Below are 13,350 nucleotides of genomic sequence, written 5' to 3'. Positions count from 1 at the left end.
CTAGTGCAGATGGGCTTTAAGAGAGACATTAGCACTTTATTTTCATTTTGATCAGTCAAACCAATGTCAGCTGTACAATTTGCAATTAAAATACGAATACTGGCAATACAAACATATTAGATTATTGATAACATTGCTTCACATTCAACACTCAAGTGTTTATGAATTCTAACCTCTTTTAATATGCATGTTATGTATGTTAAAAATCATATTGCTGTAATAAGAATTCTGTGAATGAGAAATATTTTAAGTCATGTTTGGATAAATGTTCTATATTGATAAAATAAAGAAAGCATTGGATTCCCTCACACATTGGAAGCTGTTTTATCCTTGGTCCTTTTAGAGCACTCTCTTTTCAACATCATCACTGTTGTTTAAGATTGTCTACATCTAAAAATATACTTGTTTAGTTCTTAAAGGTATAAACCAGTTTTGGAAATGCCCCCTCTCAAAAAATGAAATGGAAGCTCTTATTACCAGTCATGTGAACGAATATGTTTCGACTAATACTGGGAAACTGCCTACCAATTGATATATTTGGTAAATTATTAAATCTATCTGGACGGAATAGATATCGCGTAGTCCCATATACATCTTTCTATGTACAGTGCTTGTGACTTTACCAAGACTAGGCCAAATTTCCTATCATTTTGATGATTCTAGAACCTTGCAGTACACACTAATACTTATATGCTAGATGATCAACCTTTTTTGATCAATTCCACAAACTTTCTTTCACAATACAATCGCGTGACCAGAACTGGTCCATACCTTTAATTTTAACTTTTTTTTCCTTCTTTCAGATGTTATCCCACATGAGTCGTGTAGAACATGAGTTAATGAGGAGGAAGTCCCCTCAGAGTGGGACGTACTGTACAAACCTGTGTCTAACCATCGTAGCCGTACTGCGTCGCTTCCAGGCATGTTTGCTGGTGTTCCCTGAACAGACAGCCACAGTCTTTGAGCTGTAAGTTGGTTCCAACATTCCTGTAATCAGGCCTGATTTTTTTCTTCTTGATTTTACCCCTTATTTTCCCTATTTTTCCCCAATTTGTTTACTCATATGTTGTTAGATGCCATTTTTTTTGGTTGAAGGAAAAAAAAAAAACACCCTATTTTTTCTTTAGTGCTCACTATCACCCCTGTGTAATTTAATAGATTGGATACATGGCATGTGGAGAAAAAAATTGTCTCATTTTATGAGAACTGTTGACTCATGGATATAGTAAACAATTGCAAATATAAAATATAAAGTAGTCATAGAACTGTTATGATATAAAGCTTTGTGATCTTGTCAATTTTTCAATTTTCCACTCACTGTTTTTGTTTTGTTTTTTGTGTGTCATTCTGTCAATAGCAACATTGACTTGATTTTAAACAGCTTTTCCTAAATCCAGAATTTTTAGCTGTGAGCAAAAAGAAAATAACAAGGCAGAAAAGGAAGGAGGCAAATGAATCTCGTTAAAAAGCAGTCAAATTTTGTTCGCATACCTTATGAAAAAAAGCGTTACAAAAATACATTTAAGAGGTGTGAGAGAAAAAGCAAATGCAATAATTAGAAATAGTGAAGTTGTTGCTAATGTTTTCAACCATGGCCCTTTTCCATGATTTGCAGATGGTTAAAGGAATGCTGTTGCAGTCTTCATCAATAGTGATCTGTCAGTTTATGACAGGTTCAGTGACCCAATCAAAGCCAGTAAAGAAAACGACTGAGAAGAAAGAGTTTTCTTTTATATCAAGTGTCTCTCCAAGTTCTTCGATCTTGAGCCATCCGTTTTAGTGTTTCATACCCTGTTGCTCCACATTCTGTGATTAAATCATCTAGAAAGCTTTTACGAGGTCTTCCCCACTTCTTCTTTCCATGAATACGACCTTCTATGACTCTGAGCATCAAGCCCTCATCATGCCGCATTATGTGTCCAAGCCATTTCTTCTGTCTCTCTCTAATCGTTTGAATTCGTTTGCAGTCCTACATGTATATATTGGCTGTTTGGAGCCAGAAGGGCATTAACTCATATGCTTTAATACAGATTTAACGCCCTTCTGGCTCTGGACAGACTAAATGATTCTCTGTATCATCTTTCACAGGTTATGTGGTGTGGTAAAGCACGTGAGTAACGTGACCAACTGCACATCAGCAGAACGCTGTATCCTGGCCTACCTCTATGACCTCTACACATCATGCAGTCATCTCAAGGTTAGTTTCAATGAGGATGATGATGATGAGGATGAGGATGGTGATGAGGGTGAGGGTGAGGGTGAGGGGGAGGGGGAGGGGGAGGGGGAGGGGGAGGGGGAGGGGGAGGGGGAGGGGGAGGAGGAGGGGGAGGAGGAGGGGGGGTGATGGTGATGATCTCAGTCACACATTGACACTCGTAGCACTCATGGAGGCGCGATAGCTCAGTTGGTAGAGCAGTGGTCTCATAATCCGGTGACCCAGGTTCGAAACCAAGGCGTTGTGCTAGTGCCCTTTGGTAAGGCATTAATCCTCATTACCAGGTCCCTCAGAGAGGACCTAAAGCCGTCGGTCCTCTGGTTGCTTACTAACAAGCATTTATACTTTCTGAGCAGTCGGGTAAAATAACCACCACCACTACTATCCTCTCTAGAAACCATTAAACAATGAAAGAATTGAAGAAAACAAAGTTGCATGTGTGCAGGGCTTGATTCTAGTAGATTTTGTGAAGAGAGGGAGGGGGCGCATAATTCTGAAAATATCTTTGAAAACGCCTACAAACAAAAAAAGGAAAATAAGAAATCTTAGTGGACAATTTCTTAACCGTGTGCTGTAAGATACTAAAGTGAAAAGTGCATTGTAATTTTTGCTGAGAAGTTTTTTGAGGCGGTTTGCTCTGTACTCCACTTTCATGTGAGGACACAATGTATTCATGTCAGCTAAGATTTGTGATTACCTAACTTTTCATCAACTAAAATAAAAAAGATCTGATGAAATATTTGTAAAAGCTAATTGTACTGTGATGTAGAAATAGTCTTGAACATGTGTGGGTTATTTGCAATATCTATTTCAGCTACATGTACCTGTAACAAGGGATTTTACAGATACAATCTGCGCATGGGCAGATAAAGGTCATTTGTACCAAAATGGTAAAACCCACAGAGATGAATACTGGATATGCGCTCATGAAAGTTGTGTAACATTATTGATTTATGCACCAATGGTACATTCTATGATACGCAGGTGGAATTATTCTTTTCAAGAGGTCAAACAAAAGGTATTCATGAAGCACATTTAGGACTTTGGCAGTTATTATTCTAAGATCCTCAAAGTGGAACTTCTCCATGTGTAAAAGATCTGTGGATATTTGGGGTCATTTGTACCATGTGCTATCTGTAAACTCCCTTATAGGGACAGGTCAAACTACATGTACCGCTGTTCCACATTGATCTAATCTGTTTGTTCTCTGATTGTTTCAGTCCAAGTTTTCAGACTTGTTCAGCAGTGTGGCTAACAAGGTCAAGCAGGCTCTCTACACCAGCATCACACCCTCCGAATCTAACTCACGCTGGAATCAAGACTTCATGCTCGAGTACATAGATAACCCTAGGTAAAGAGACAACGATGATGATGGTGATGGTGATGGTGATGATGCTGATGATGGTAGTGGTGGTGATGATGGTGATGCTGATGATGGTGGTGATGGTGATGATGATGATGATGATGATGCTGGTGATGATGGTGATGATGGTGATGGTGGTGATGGTGGTGGTGGTGGTGATGATGGTGATGATGATGATGATGATGGTAGTGGTGGTGATGATGGTGATGCTGATGATGGTGGTGATGGTGATGGTGATGATGCTGATGATGGTAGTGGTGGTGATGATGGTGATGCTGATGATGGTGGTGGTGATGATGGTGATGATGATGATGATGATGATGATGGTGATGATGGTGATGGTGGTGATGATGATGGTGATGGTGATGGTGATGATGATGATGCTGGTGATGATGGTGATGATGGTGATGGTGGTGATGATGATGCTGATGGTGATGATGATGATGATGGTGGTGATGGTGATGGTGGTGATGGTGGTGATGATGGTGGTGATAATGATGGTGATAGTGATGGTGATATTGATGATTATGATGATTTTGATGATTATGATGATGATGATGATGGTGATGATGGTGATGATGAGGATGATGGTGATGATGAGGATGATGGTGATGATGAGGATGATGGTGATGATGGTGATGATGAGGATGATGATGATGATGATGATGATGATGATGATGATCTCAGTCGCACATTGACACTCGTAGCACTCACTCCCTAGTTTCAAATAGCTATAAATGTTTGGCATTCTGAGCATCTAATACATTTTCCCTACGAAGTGGGTCATTTACCAAATTTAGATGGAGAGAAATGAGTAAGTCACCTCAGAGTGGGACGTGTTGAGGAATTTTGAACTTTAATAGCACATGGAAGAAAAATTTCAATAAATGTTGCTAATTTAAATTTCATTCTGGCAGGGATTAATTCTTTGAAATGCTAGAGCGCCGTAATGGCAGCACAGCTTAAGCCGGGGTAATAATCTCAAAGTTTGGAGGCGCTTAGTGATTGTAATAAGAGCTATATAAAAACTGAGTATTATTATTATTATTATAATTCTTATTTTCATGTCAACCCAGGGGTCGTGAGTTCAAGCAATCCTCGCTGGGTCGTCAGCTGAATGATAACCCAGGAGACAGATACAGCTTTGTGTGCAACGCCCTTCTTGCCATCTGCAATGCCAATCCAGAAAAGTAAGTTGAACACCGATCTTCCTAATCACCCAAGCTACTGTTTAGAATTTGTGACCAATAGGCTCGAAACTAACCCTGTAAACGATCATCGGATCGGCCGCCGATACCGATCCGATCAGGGGTGATCGGCGAAAAATTTCCGATCGCCGATCAATTAAAATGATCGGAAAAAAAATCGGCAATTTTTTTTTTTTTTTTTTTTTTTTATGACGAAAATTTTCAAGTTTTTGGCTGTCAAATGCTCAAAAAAAGTTCATGGCTGGGATTATTTTGTCATTTGGAGTTGTTGTAGACAATGATTGTTGATATTTAGTGCCTTTTCATGACTTTGAAATTAATAATATTGGTCTAAGAGCAGAGGCAAAACATGCGGGCCGCCATCTTGGATTATAATGTAGGTTTTTTTTTTTTTTTTAATGACGAAAATTTTCAAGTTTTTGGCTATCAAATGCTCAAAAAAAGTTCATGGCTGGGATTATTTTGTCATTTGGAGTTGTTGTAGACCATGTTTGTTGATATTTAGTGCCTTTTCATGACTTTGAAATTAATAATATTGGTCTAAGAGCAGAGGCAAAACATGCGGGCCGCCATCTTGGATTATAATGCATAGAGGTCTACCTACATTATAATTCAAGATGGCGGCCTGCATGTTTTGCCTCTGCTCTTAGATCTAGACCAATATTATTAAGTTAGGTTTAGATTTAACCCATGGTTTAAACCCTCATTTACATAACCCATGGTTTAAAAATTTGAGCAAAATAAGTGTACCATGCCTTGCCCGTGTCTAATATTGGACCTCTGACTTGTGTCGTGCTTATTTTGCGCTTATTTTAAACAATGGGTTATGTAAATGAGGGTTTAAACCATGGGTTATGTAAATGAGGGTTTAAACCATGGGTTATGTAAATGAGGGTTTAAACCATGGGCTATGTAAATGAGGGTTTAAACCATGGGTTATATCTAAACCTCCTTTGTGAATTCGGGCCTTTGGGTCTCTCATCCCGGTATAATTGATTGGGGTGTGCCGGTGTGCTATTACCCTAGGGGTTTCCACCTTCTCTTTCACAAAGACTGCTTTGAGTTTTTAATGAGCAAAAATATTGACTCTACTCGACCTCCGTTAAATATCCTATCAGAGGGACAGAGTGTTTTCCTATGTAACCTCAGTTGAGTCTATGAAACAGGGAAGGGGAGTAAACACACAACAAGGCTCTTGCAATTGCAGGGGGGTGTTTCACAAAGATCCCAAGTCGAACTTAACTCTAAGTTGGACTTAAGTATTATGGAGAGCCATTTGTAGCCTTGGAATAAAATATATTCAAAAGCAAACATTCAAATATTTTAGACTTTTTATAAATTCCACATCAAAAACATGAAATCTCCTTGATTATAGAAAAATATGAATAATTTTAATCAACATTTTTTGCCTTTTAAAATAACTTTTACAAAATACTTTCATAGATACTAATGGCTATCCATAATTTTTAAGTCCGACTAAGAATCTTTGTGAAACACCCCTCAGATCTGTCATCAGTGTTCCTTAGCATTAAAATGATGACCTTTTCCTCCTTAACCTTTGTTCCATAGGTTGAATAATCTATCTATCATGTGTGCTGAGTTGACTGCTAGCTGCACTACACTGAGTTCCGAGTGGCTAGGAGTACTCAAGGCTCTATGTTGCTCCTCCATACACAGCTGTGGGTTCAACGACCTTCTCTGCAATGTTGATGTAAGCTTCACCTGTGTACTTAAAGGGATCCGGTAACTTTGTCTCAGGTCCGAAACAAAATCCTGGATTTAGCTCAAGCTGCAATGATAATTATAAACCTTTAGGTCAGTCAGGAACCCCATTACGTTTACAAGCCGATCGCCTGTCAAATTATCAAGATATGATAGGAAATCGAAACCAAATTTTGCGTTTTCCTAACGGTTTTCATAACACTACAGTCTATTTGGGAAATTAGTACCGGTATGGTTAAACTGGTCACTTAAAGATTTTAACGTTTTTGAGGCACGTCTTGATCATTTTGAAGTGCAATTTTTTTAGGGCTTCAATATTATACCATATCACAGACACTGATAAAACGTAGGGCTGTGTAACTCAGATTTGTTAAATGATGCCTTTAAACAACAAAAAAAATTGAATATTGTCCCCCAGTCCCCATGGCTTTCCTCACCATATATATATATTTTTAGTACATATGCTCCAATGAAGTGGTCTGTAGTTTAACAATTTACATTATAAATTGAGCATCAGAGGGAAAGCAATTTTAGCTCCCTTTCTCTCTTCTTTGGAATACATGTACGCTGTTTTCCACCCCAAACATCCGCATTGCAAGTGTCATTGGAATACATGACTCATTGACTATCAAAGCAATCAATATTTGTTTATCATTTTGTGAATGGATGTATGTATGAATGTTATTTCCTCACACCAGCATCCATGTTATATTGATAGTAATATGTTTTTGTGTGGATTCACTAATATAGAGTAAATGTTTTCAGTTAAATAAAAAAAAATGTTTATATTTATATAAAAATCAATGATTATGAATGTAAAATATTCAGAAAATAGTAATTTAGTAAATACTAAAGTTTATAAAAGATTTTGTGAAATGTCATGCACGCAGTATGATACAAATCATATAACCTGGGCAAAGGCATGGGGAAATTAGTTGGATAAAAATATGTAAAGCAATTGACAAAATAGTGATGCAATGACATCACAAGCTGATAACCAAACTGGCAATTTGTGTAGCGATTTTCTAAGTTCCATAGTTTTTCATACTTAAAAAAAAAACTTTGTTATTAGTTACCCGATTAACTCAATTTGTTTTGCTCTTTTTCTCTTGTTTTTCTGCATCTATGAAAAGCAAATTATTTTTGAAGTGGACTTGGCCTTTAAAAGCTCTTAAATTTTTATGTACAGTCAAACCTATCTACAGCGACCGCCCAAGGGAAACACAAAAAGTGGTCTATGTAGACAAGTTCCTTTAGTACATGTTTCATTGAGAAACCATTTTCAAGGGAAACAAAACATGTGCTTGTTGTAGACAGGTGGTCACTAAAGCAGGTTTGACTATACAATGTTATGCTCTCTTTCTGTTTTCTTCAGGTGAGTGATCTATCGATCCATGACAACATTGCAGTCTTCACCGCCATCTTGATCGCCAGGCATTGCTTCTCTCTTGAAGATGTCGTCGACCACGTTGCTCTCGCTTCCCTCATCGCTGCTAACCCTGGCATTTCTGGTAAGCCACAATCCGAAAAGGCACTCTTCTGCCTATAGCTATGTGGGGGTTACAGACCTGCCAACCAGTACAATTTAATCGTATTTAGTACGATTTTTAGAAGTATATACGACAGTATGATTTTCCTAAAATTTTGTTTTGTTGTGTGTGTGTGCCATTTTCAATAGCAAAATGCCCATTCTATCCTGTAAAGTATCTACAAGCATCTCACATTGGCAATTTGGGAATGTTCATTGGTTCATGGAACACACCAGTCATGATGAAATGAGGCATAAATTATTCAACCAATGATCCATACAAAAAATTCTTCCTGTATGTAGGAATTGTAAGAGGCATTGATCCGTGTTTTAAAAAGAAAATACAACTTTTATTAGTAAAATACAACTTTTGGGATTGAAGAATACAGTTTTGGAACTCCAGAGGTTGGCAGGTCTGGGGTAATGGAGCACAATTACTTCTGTCTTTTTTAACAAACTCTTCTACAAATTAGGGTTTCCAAGATGAAAATGAAGTTAAACTAAGTTTGTAAGTACTATTTTTTCATATCTTCGTGTACATGTATGATCTACCCTGGACCGATCCTCAATAAGCCATAAACATAAATTCCTTCTGTTACCCATTTACCTCTTTGGTTGAGTTTGGCTAATGTAGATTAAAAGGTCAACAGATTGTTTGTTACCCTTCTAACAATAGAAATGATAAAGGCTATAGTGCACATGCAATTCCAGAAGGATCCCTCATCTTTAATTTCGGTTCTGGAAGGCAATAGCAAGAGACATGTTTTTGCTGAAAGGCCAACAATACTTCACATATAGAGTACCGAAGCTGTGACATCATAAAAATCTTTTTTTAGAATTTCTCAATTTTTTCTTCATTTTCCGAAAGAGCATAAAAATTAATGTCCAAATTTCTTTTTGATGCTCTTTTGGAAAATGAAGAAAAAAAAGAGAAATTCTAAAAATAGATTTTTGATGACATCACACTTCACCACTCTATAATGTTGATTAAAGTGATCAGTGACTTTTCACAGGTCTACTCACTGAATCTTGTTTGACTTAGCAGGTGCATCAATAGCCGATCCTGATGCTGAGCCGGGGGCGCGGCTCATGTGCCACCTACTCCTCTGCCTCTTTTGCACCTCTCAAGAGACCCCCACCTTACCCTCCACCGGCTCCTCTAGCACCAGCGGGGGTAATAACCCCAGCTCCGCCCCTGGAGAAGGGGGAAGAGGCGTTGGAGGAGGAGGAGGGGGTGGAGCGGTTAGATTCATCAAGACAACGTGTGATCGTCATATGCTAGACTCATCCCATAGCAGCATCACAGTGGATGCTCTGGTTGGAGTCCTGAAGGCTATTCTGCTGCTAGGTCAGTATTGCAAAATTCTCTCCTGTTAACTCCAAGTTTCAAGTTCATTTTGTTTCACATTTCACAAAAAAGATTTCACATAATTGACAAAATTAGAACATAATATGAAATATACTAACGGTATCACATTATATAATCGATTCTTTGTAAAGACGTCAAAATTAATTGTATTGAATAGTTGGTAATACAGGGTGAAATGTGAGGAACCTATTAAAAAACTCAGCTTGTAGATTATAGGTTCCCATAAATAAAACTAATATTTGATTGAAGTAGTTGCAATGATGAAGGACATAACTTCTCATGCTTTGCATTATGTACAAGTTGGCCCAAGACAGTTTTCCTTTGCACTGGTTGTGTTATTTTATACCCATGTTAATTGAAGCTATTTGCAATGTCCAAAGTCTCAAGTTCCCCAAAAAGGTTTTAAACATATCTTGAAATTCAGGGCTTCTGGGTTTCATTGACCACTAGAAACCCAGACATTCAACCCCAAAATATTACCTTTGTAAACCAAATGGTGATTATAAATCATGAGAATGTTATTGGGCAACTATAAAAGTGTTTGACCCAACACCATGCTCTCTACAGTCATGGTTAACATTTGACATCAAATAATTAATTTTGCTTCAATTTTATATTTGCAGTAAGAGAATCATAAATGTGGTCATGAACAGCTCGGTCTAAGAACTTGGCAATTATTTTCAATACAATGATAAAACATCTTACTGGAATACAGCTGCTGTTACTGCCGTACCCTTTAATAGGCGTTAACAAAAAAGATGTAGGGGCCAAAACATGGGTTGGTCGGTCGGAAATCTTTTTTTAATAACTTTTTTTTCTTACTCTTTAGGCTGATATTTCTCAGTTTTAATTTACTTCAATACATTTCTTTCAAAAAAAGGTTAAAAAAAAAGATAAAAAGGCAACCATAGATTTCAAGATTGTTGGGTCGGTCGCAAAGGGCATTACAACATCTAGAATATAGCTGCAGTTACTGCCGTACCCTAATTGAATGATATACATGGATGTTTCTTCTCACAGGTGATGCCGCTGTCGGGGGTGGTTCATCCTCCAGCCTGTTCGGCTCCTTCGACGACTTCGGAGGCAGCGGTCGAGAAGGGGGCAACCAGGAGGAAGGGTTTGTCCAGGGGGGCAAGTCCTCGGGGAACATGTCAACAGCCAGCCTGAGCAACTACGCCAAGTACACCCTCAAGACTATCTGCAGTCAAAACTGGGTCAGAGAGACCTTCCTCAAAGACCAGGAGAATCTATGGACCAATGAAGTGCTTCTGGATCAGTATCTCTCACATAAACAGGTAAAGTGGAAAACACTCCATCCCTCGGATAGGACGTTAAATGGAGGCCCCGTGTACAGGAGATTCACCACCCTTGCACGTTAAGAACCCATTGCACAATTCGTATAAGAGTAGGGGGAAACCCTGGTGTAATGGTCCACCTGCATACCCCAACCAGGCCGAGTAATCGGCATCTGCAAGAATCTTCAGTATTGAAGGAGGCAGATTACCTTGAAGAAGAAGAAGATAGTTCAAAGAGCCTGTCCCAGAGTAGTCACCCCATCAAACTTGTAAGATTTGTCCTCCTTAAGTTATGTAAATCATCTAAGTCGGTTATAAAAAGGTTTAGGTTTAGCCCCCAGAACTCCCAATAGAATTCCCCTAAGAGGGTTAGGAAGACTTTCCCCAAAGACCAAGAGGATATCTGGACCAGTGCAGTGCTCCTGCTCCTCTCACGCGAACATCAAGCCTAAAGATTTGACCCCTAAATGTTACCAAAGATATGAAAGGTACTGACAAAGGGTTGTCAGCCTAACCATAACCATGAGGTTTAGCCCCAAGTACCCTCTCAAAAGAAGCCCTAATTGGGTCATGGAGACTTTGTTTAACGATCAAGAATATCTTTGGACCGATGAAGTGCTTCTTGATCGGTATCTCTCACATAAACAGATATTAAGTACCTACTTTGCAATGCTTTGGATGACAGTTTGCTCTGAGCTGTATTTCCTTAATGGTATAGGGATAGGGTTAGCTGCCTTAGGGTTTATGTTAGGTTTAGGGTTAGTGTAAGAGGTAAAGTAAATACACGTACATGCAATTTTTTTGCTAGGGTTAGTGTTAGGGTAAGGTGTACACGTACATGTAAATATTTGGTTAGGGTTAGTGTTAAGGTAAAGTATTACATGTACATGTAATTGTTTGGTTAGGGTAGAAGTCATGTGCTTGAACATCAGCCAAATTTCCCTAATAAACTGCAATAGGTGTGATTTACTATATAAACAGGCAGGTCCATAGAAGCTATCATGTATGGCCTTTGAAATGGCAGATACATCAAAGATGCCTGTAGCAGAGTCTAATTCTCATATTCTCTCTTCTTGTTTGTAGATTCACTACCTTCTCCAGCTGATCTGCTACCCAAGTGGGACGTCCACAATCGGAGATGGAGGCTCAGACGCTGATCAGAAGACAATCATCACTCGCATACTCAAGGTAACTTCTTTCTTTCTATTTTCCACCACCTCCTCCTCCTCCTCCTCCTCCTCCTCCTCCTCCTCCTCCTCCTCCTCCTCCACCACCTCCTCCTCCTCCACCACCTCCTCCTCCTCCTCCTCCTCCTCCTCCTCCTCCTCCTCTTCCTCCTCTTCCTCCTCCAAAAATTGTGTCACTGTAGGAGATGATACAGATGTATGACTTAATATAAGAAATCATATTGATAATTTTCAGGGCATGCTTTGTGTTTTGATAAGATAGAACTGTATCAGCTCGTGTATGATGAATGAGTCATCTAAGTATCAGACATAATGGGCTGTGTGTACTTGTAGTCTACTGTAGGTTAATTAGTATACAAATAATACACAGCAGTCAGGGCATTAGTGAGAATTACCCACATGAGGTACCTTTGGAACAGCCTCGCCGAGGGCATTTGGACTGTTTTTAAGGTACAGAGTGTGGGTAATTTTGCTAATACCCGAAAAAATGATGTGTATTATTTGTTTTATAAGATTATGTTTTATTTGTTTTATAAAATGATGTTTTATAACATGATTTTGATGATGACCGGTCATTATCCAAATTATGCGTTGGGCAAAATAAATTTTATGTCACGTGTACGCTTTCAACCAATCATTTGATTAGGATCCACGTCATCATCTTATAATATAAAGTAAACATCTGTTTAATTTGACTGTTTCGATTCCATCGTGCCCTTAGAATCTGTGTGTACTTGTAGTCTACTGCAGGTTAATTAGTATGAAGTAAACATCTATTTAAAGCCCCACTGTACAACTTGTACAATGTAGCTACTTGCTCCCTCTATATAGAAAACAATGCCTAAGCGGTACCCATTGGTCCCCCATGATCCTCTTTTTCTTATGTTAATTGAGAGCCGAGTTGATGAGATAGCCACCTGTCAGTGATCTTGCTGGGTGGTCTAATCCCCCCTGGCCAAACTAGTACAGACGGGCTTTAATTTGTCTGTTTCGATTTCATCGTGCCCTTAGAATCTGAACCAGTGGACCTTACGGGTCTCCTGGCTGGAGCTCCAGCTCATGCTCAAGCAGTGCCCCTCGGCCTCCGAAAACAACGCCCTCTTGGAGAACATCGCCAAGGCAACCATCGAGGTGTTCCAGTTGACCCCCGAGGAGGAACAGAGCTCTAACAAAGGAGGATCAAGTAGTGGTAATAGTAGCAGACGGAGCTCAGGAGCAAACCAGAAAGGGACGCACGATTCAAAGTAAGTTCACAACATTGTTGAAGTGAGGCATTGTTTCTGTGGGTGGTATTCTTGAAAGCGGACTAACTTTAGTCCACGGTTTAACCCACTGACCAAGTATGGAACGCCAAATGTACATATGAATATATTTTTGAATAATTTGATATGTCCCTAAATCACCATGATTACATCATTATATCATAGTTATATTTTTGTTTGTTATTGATGTTATTACATTTT

At 38.9% G+C, this 13,350-nt stretch overlaps 1 protein-coding gene across 6 annotated transcripts in view; it reads left to right on the top strand.

Annotated features, from left to right (window-relative positions):
- The window catches only part of LOC763796 (mediator of RNA polymerase II transcription subunit 12-like protein), a 68,668-nt gene that overhangs the window by 33,539 nt on the left and 21,779 nt on the right, over positions 1 to 13,350 (top strand). For 5 of the 6 annotated variants that reach the window (XM_030982024.1, XM_030982022.1, XM_030982020.1 and 2 more), the window contains 10 exons: positions 804 to 967; positions 2,089 to 2,197; positions 3,436 to 3,566; positions 4,655 to 4,768; positions 6,356 to 6,497; positions 7,884 to 8,019; positions 9,079 to 9,384; positions 10,426 to 10,700; positions 11,784 to 11,888; positions 12,899 to 13,131. In XM_030982024.1, coding sequence (XP_030837884.1) covers positions 804 to 967; positions 2,089 to 2,197; positions 3,436 to 3,566; positions 4,655 to 4,768; positions 6,356 to 6,497; positions 7,884 to 8,019; positions 9,079 to 9,384; positions 10,426 to 10,700; positions 11,784 to 11,888; positions 12,899 to 13,131 — 1,715 coding nt within the window. The remainder of the gene's footprint in view (positions 1 to 803; positions 968 to 2,088; positions 2,198 to 3,435; positions 3,567 to 4,654; positions 4,769 to 6,355; positions 6,498 to 7,883; positions 8,020 to 9,078; positions 9,385 to 10,425; positions 10,701 to 11,783; positions 11,889 to 12,898; positions 13,132 to 13,350) is intronic. The other variant, XM_030982021.1, reaches the window with a different exon arrangement.

The sequence above is a fragment of the Strongylocentrotus purpuratus genome, unplaced genomic scaffold, assembly GCF_000002235.5.
Source record: "Strongylocentrotus purpuratus isolate Spur 01 unplaced genomic scaffold, Spur_5.0 spur5_scaffold_12, whole genome shotgun sequence".
In the NCBI taxonomy this organism is placed as follows: domain Eukaryota; kingdom Metazoa; phylum Echinodermata; class Echinoidea; order Camarodonta; family Strongylocentrotidae; genus Strongylocentrotus; species Strongylocentrotus purpuratus.
The sequence above is the reverse complement of the archived record's forward strand: the minus strand, read 5'-3'. Positions and strand labels throughout refer to the sequence as shown.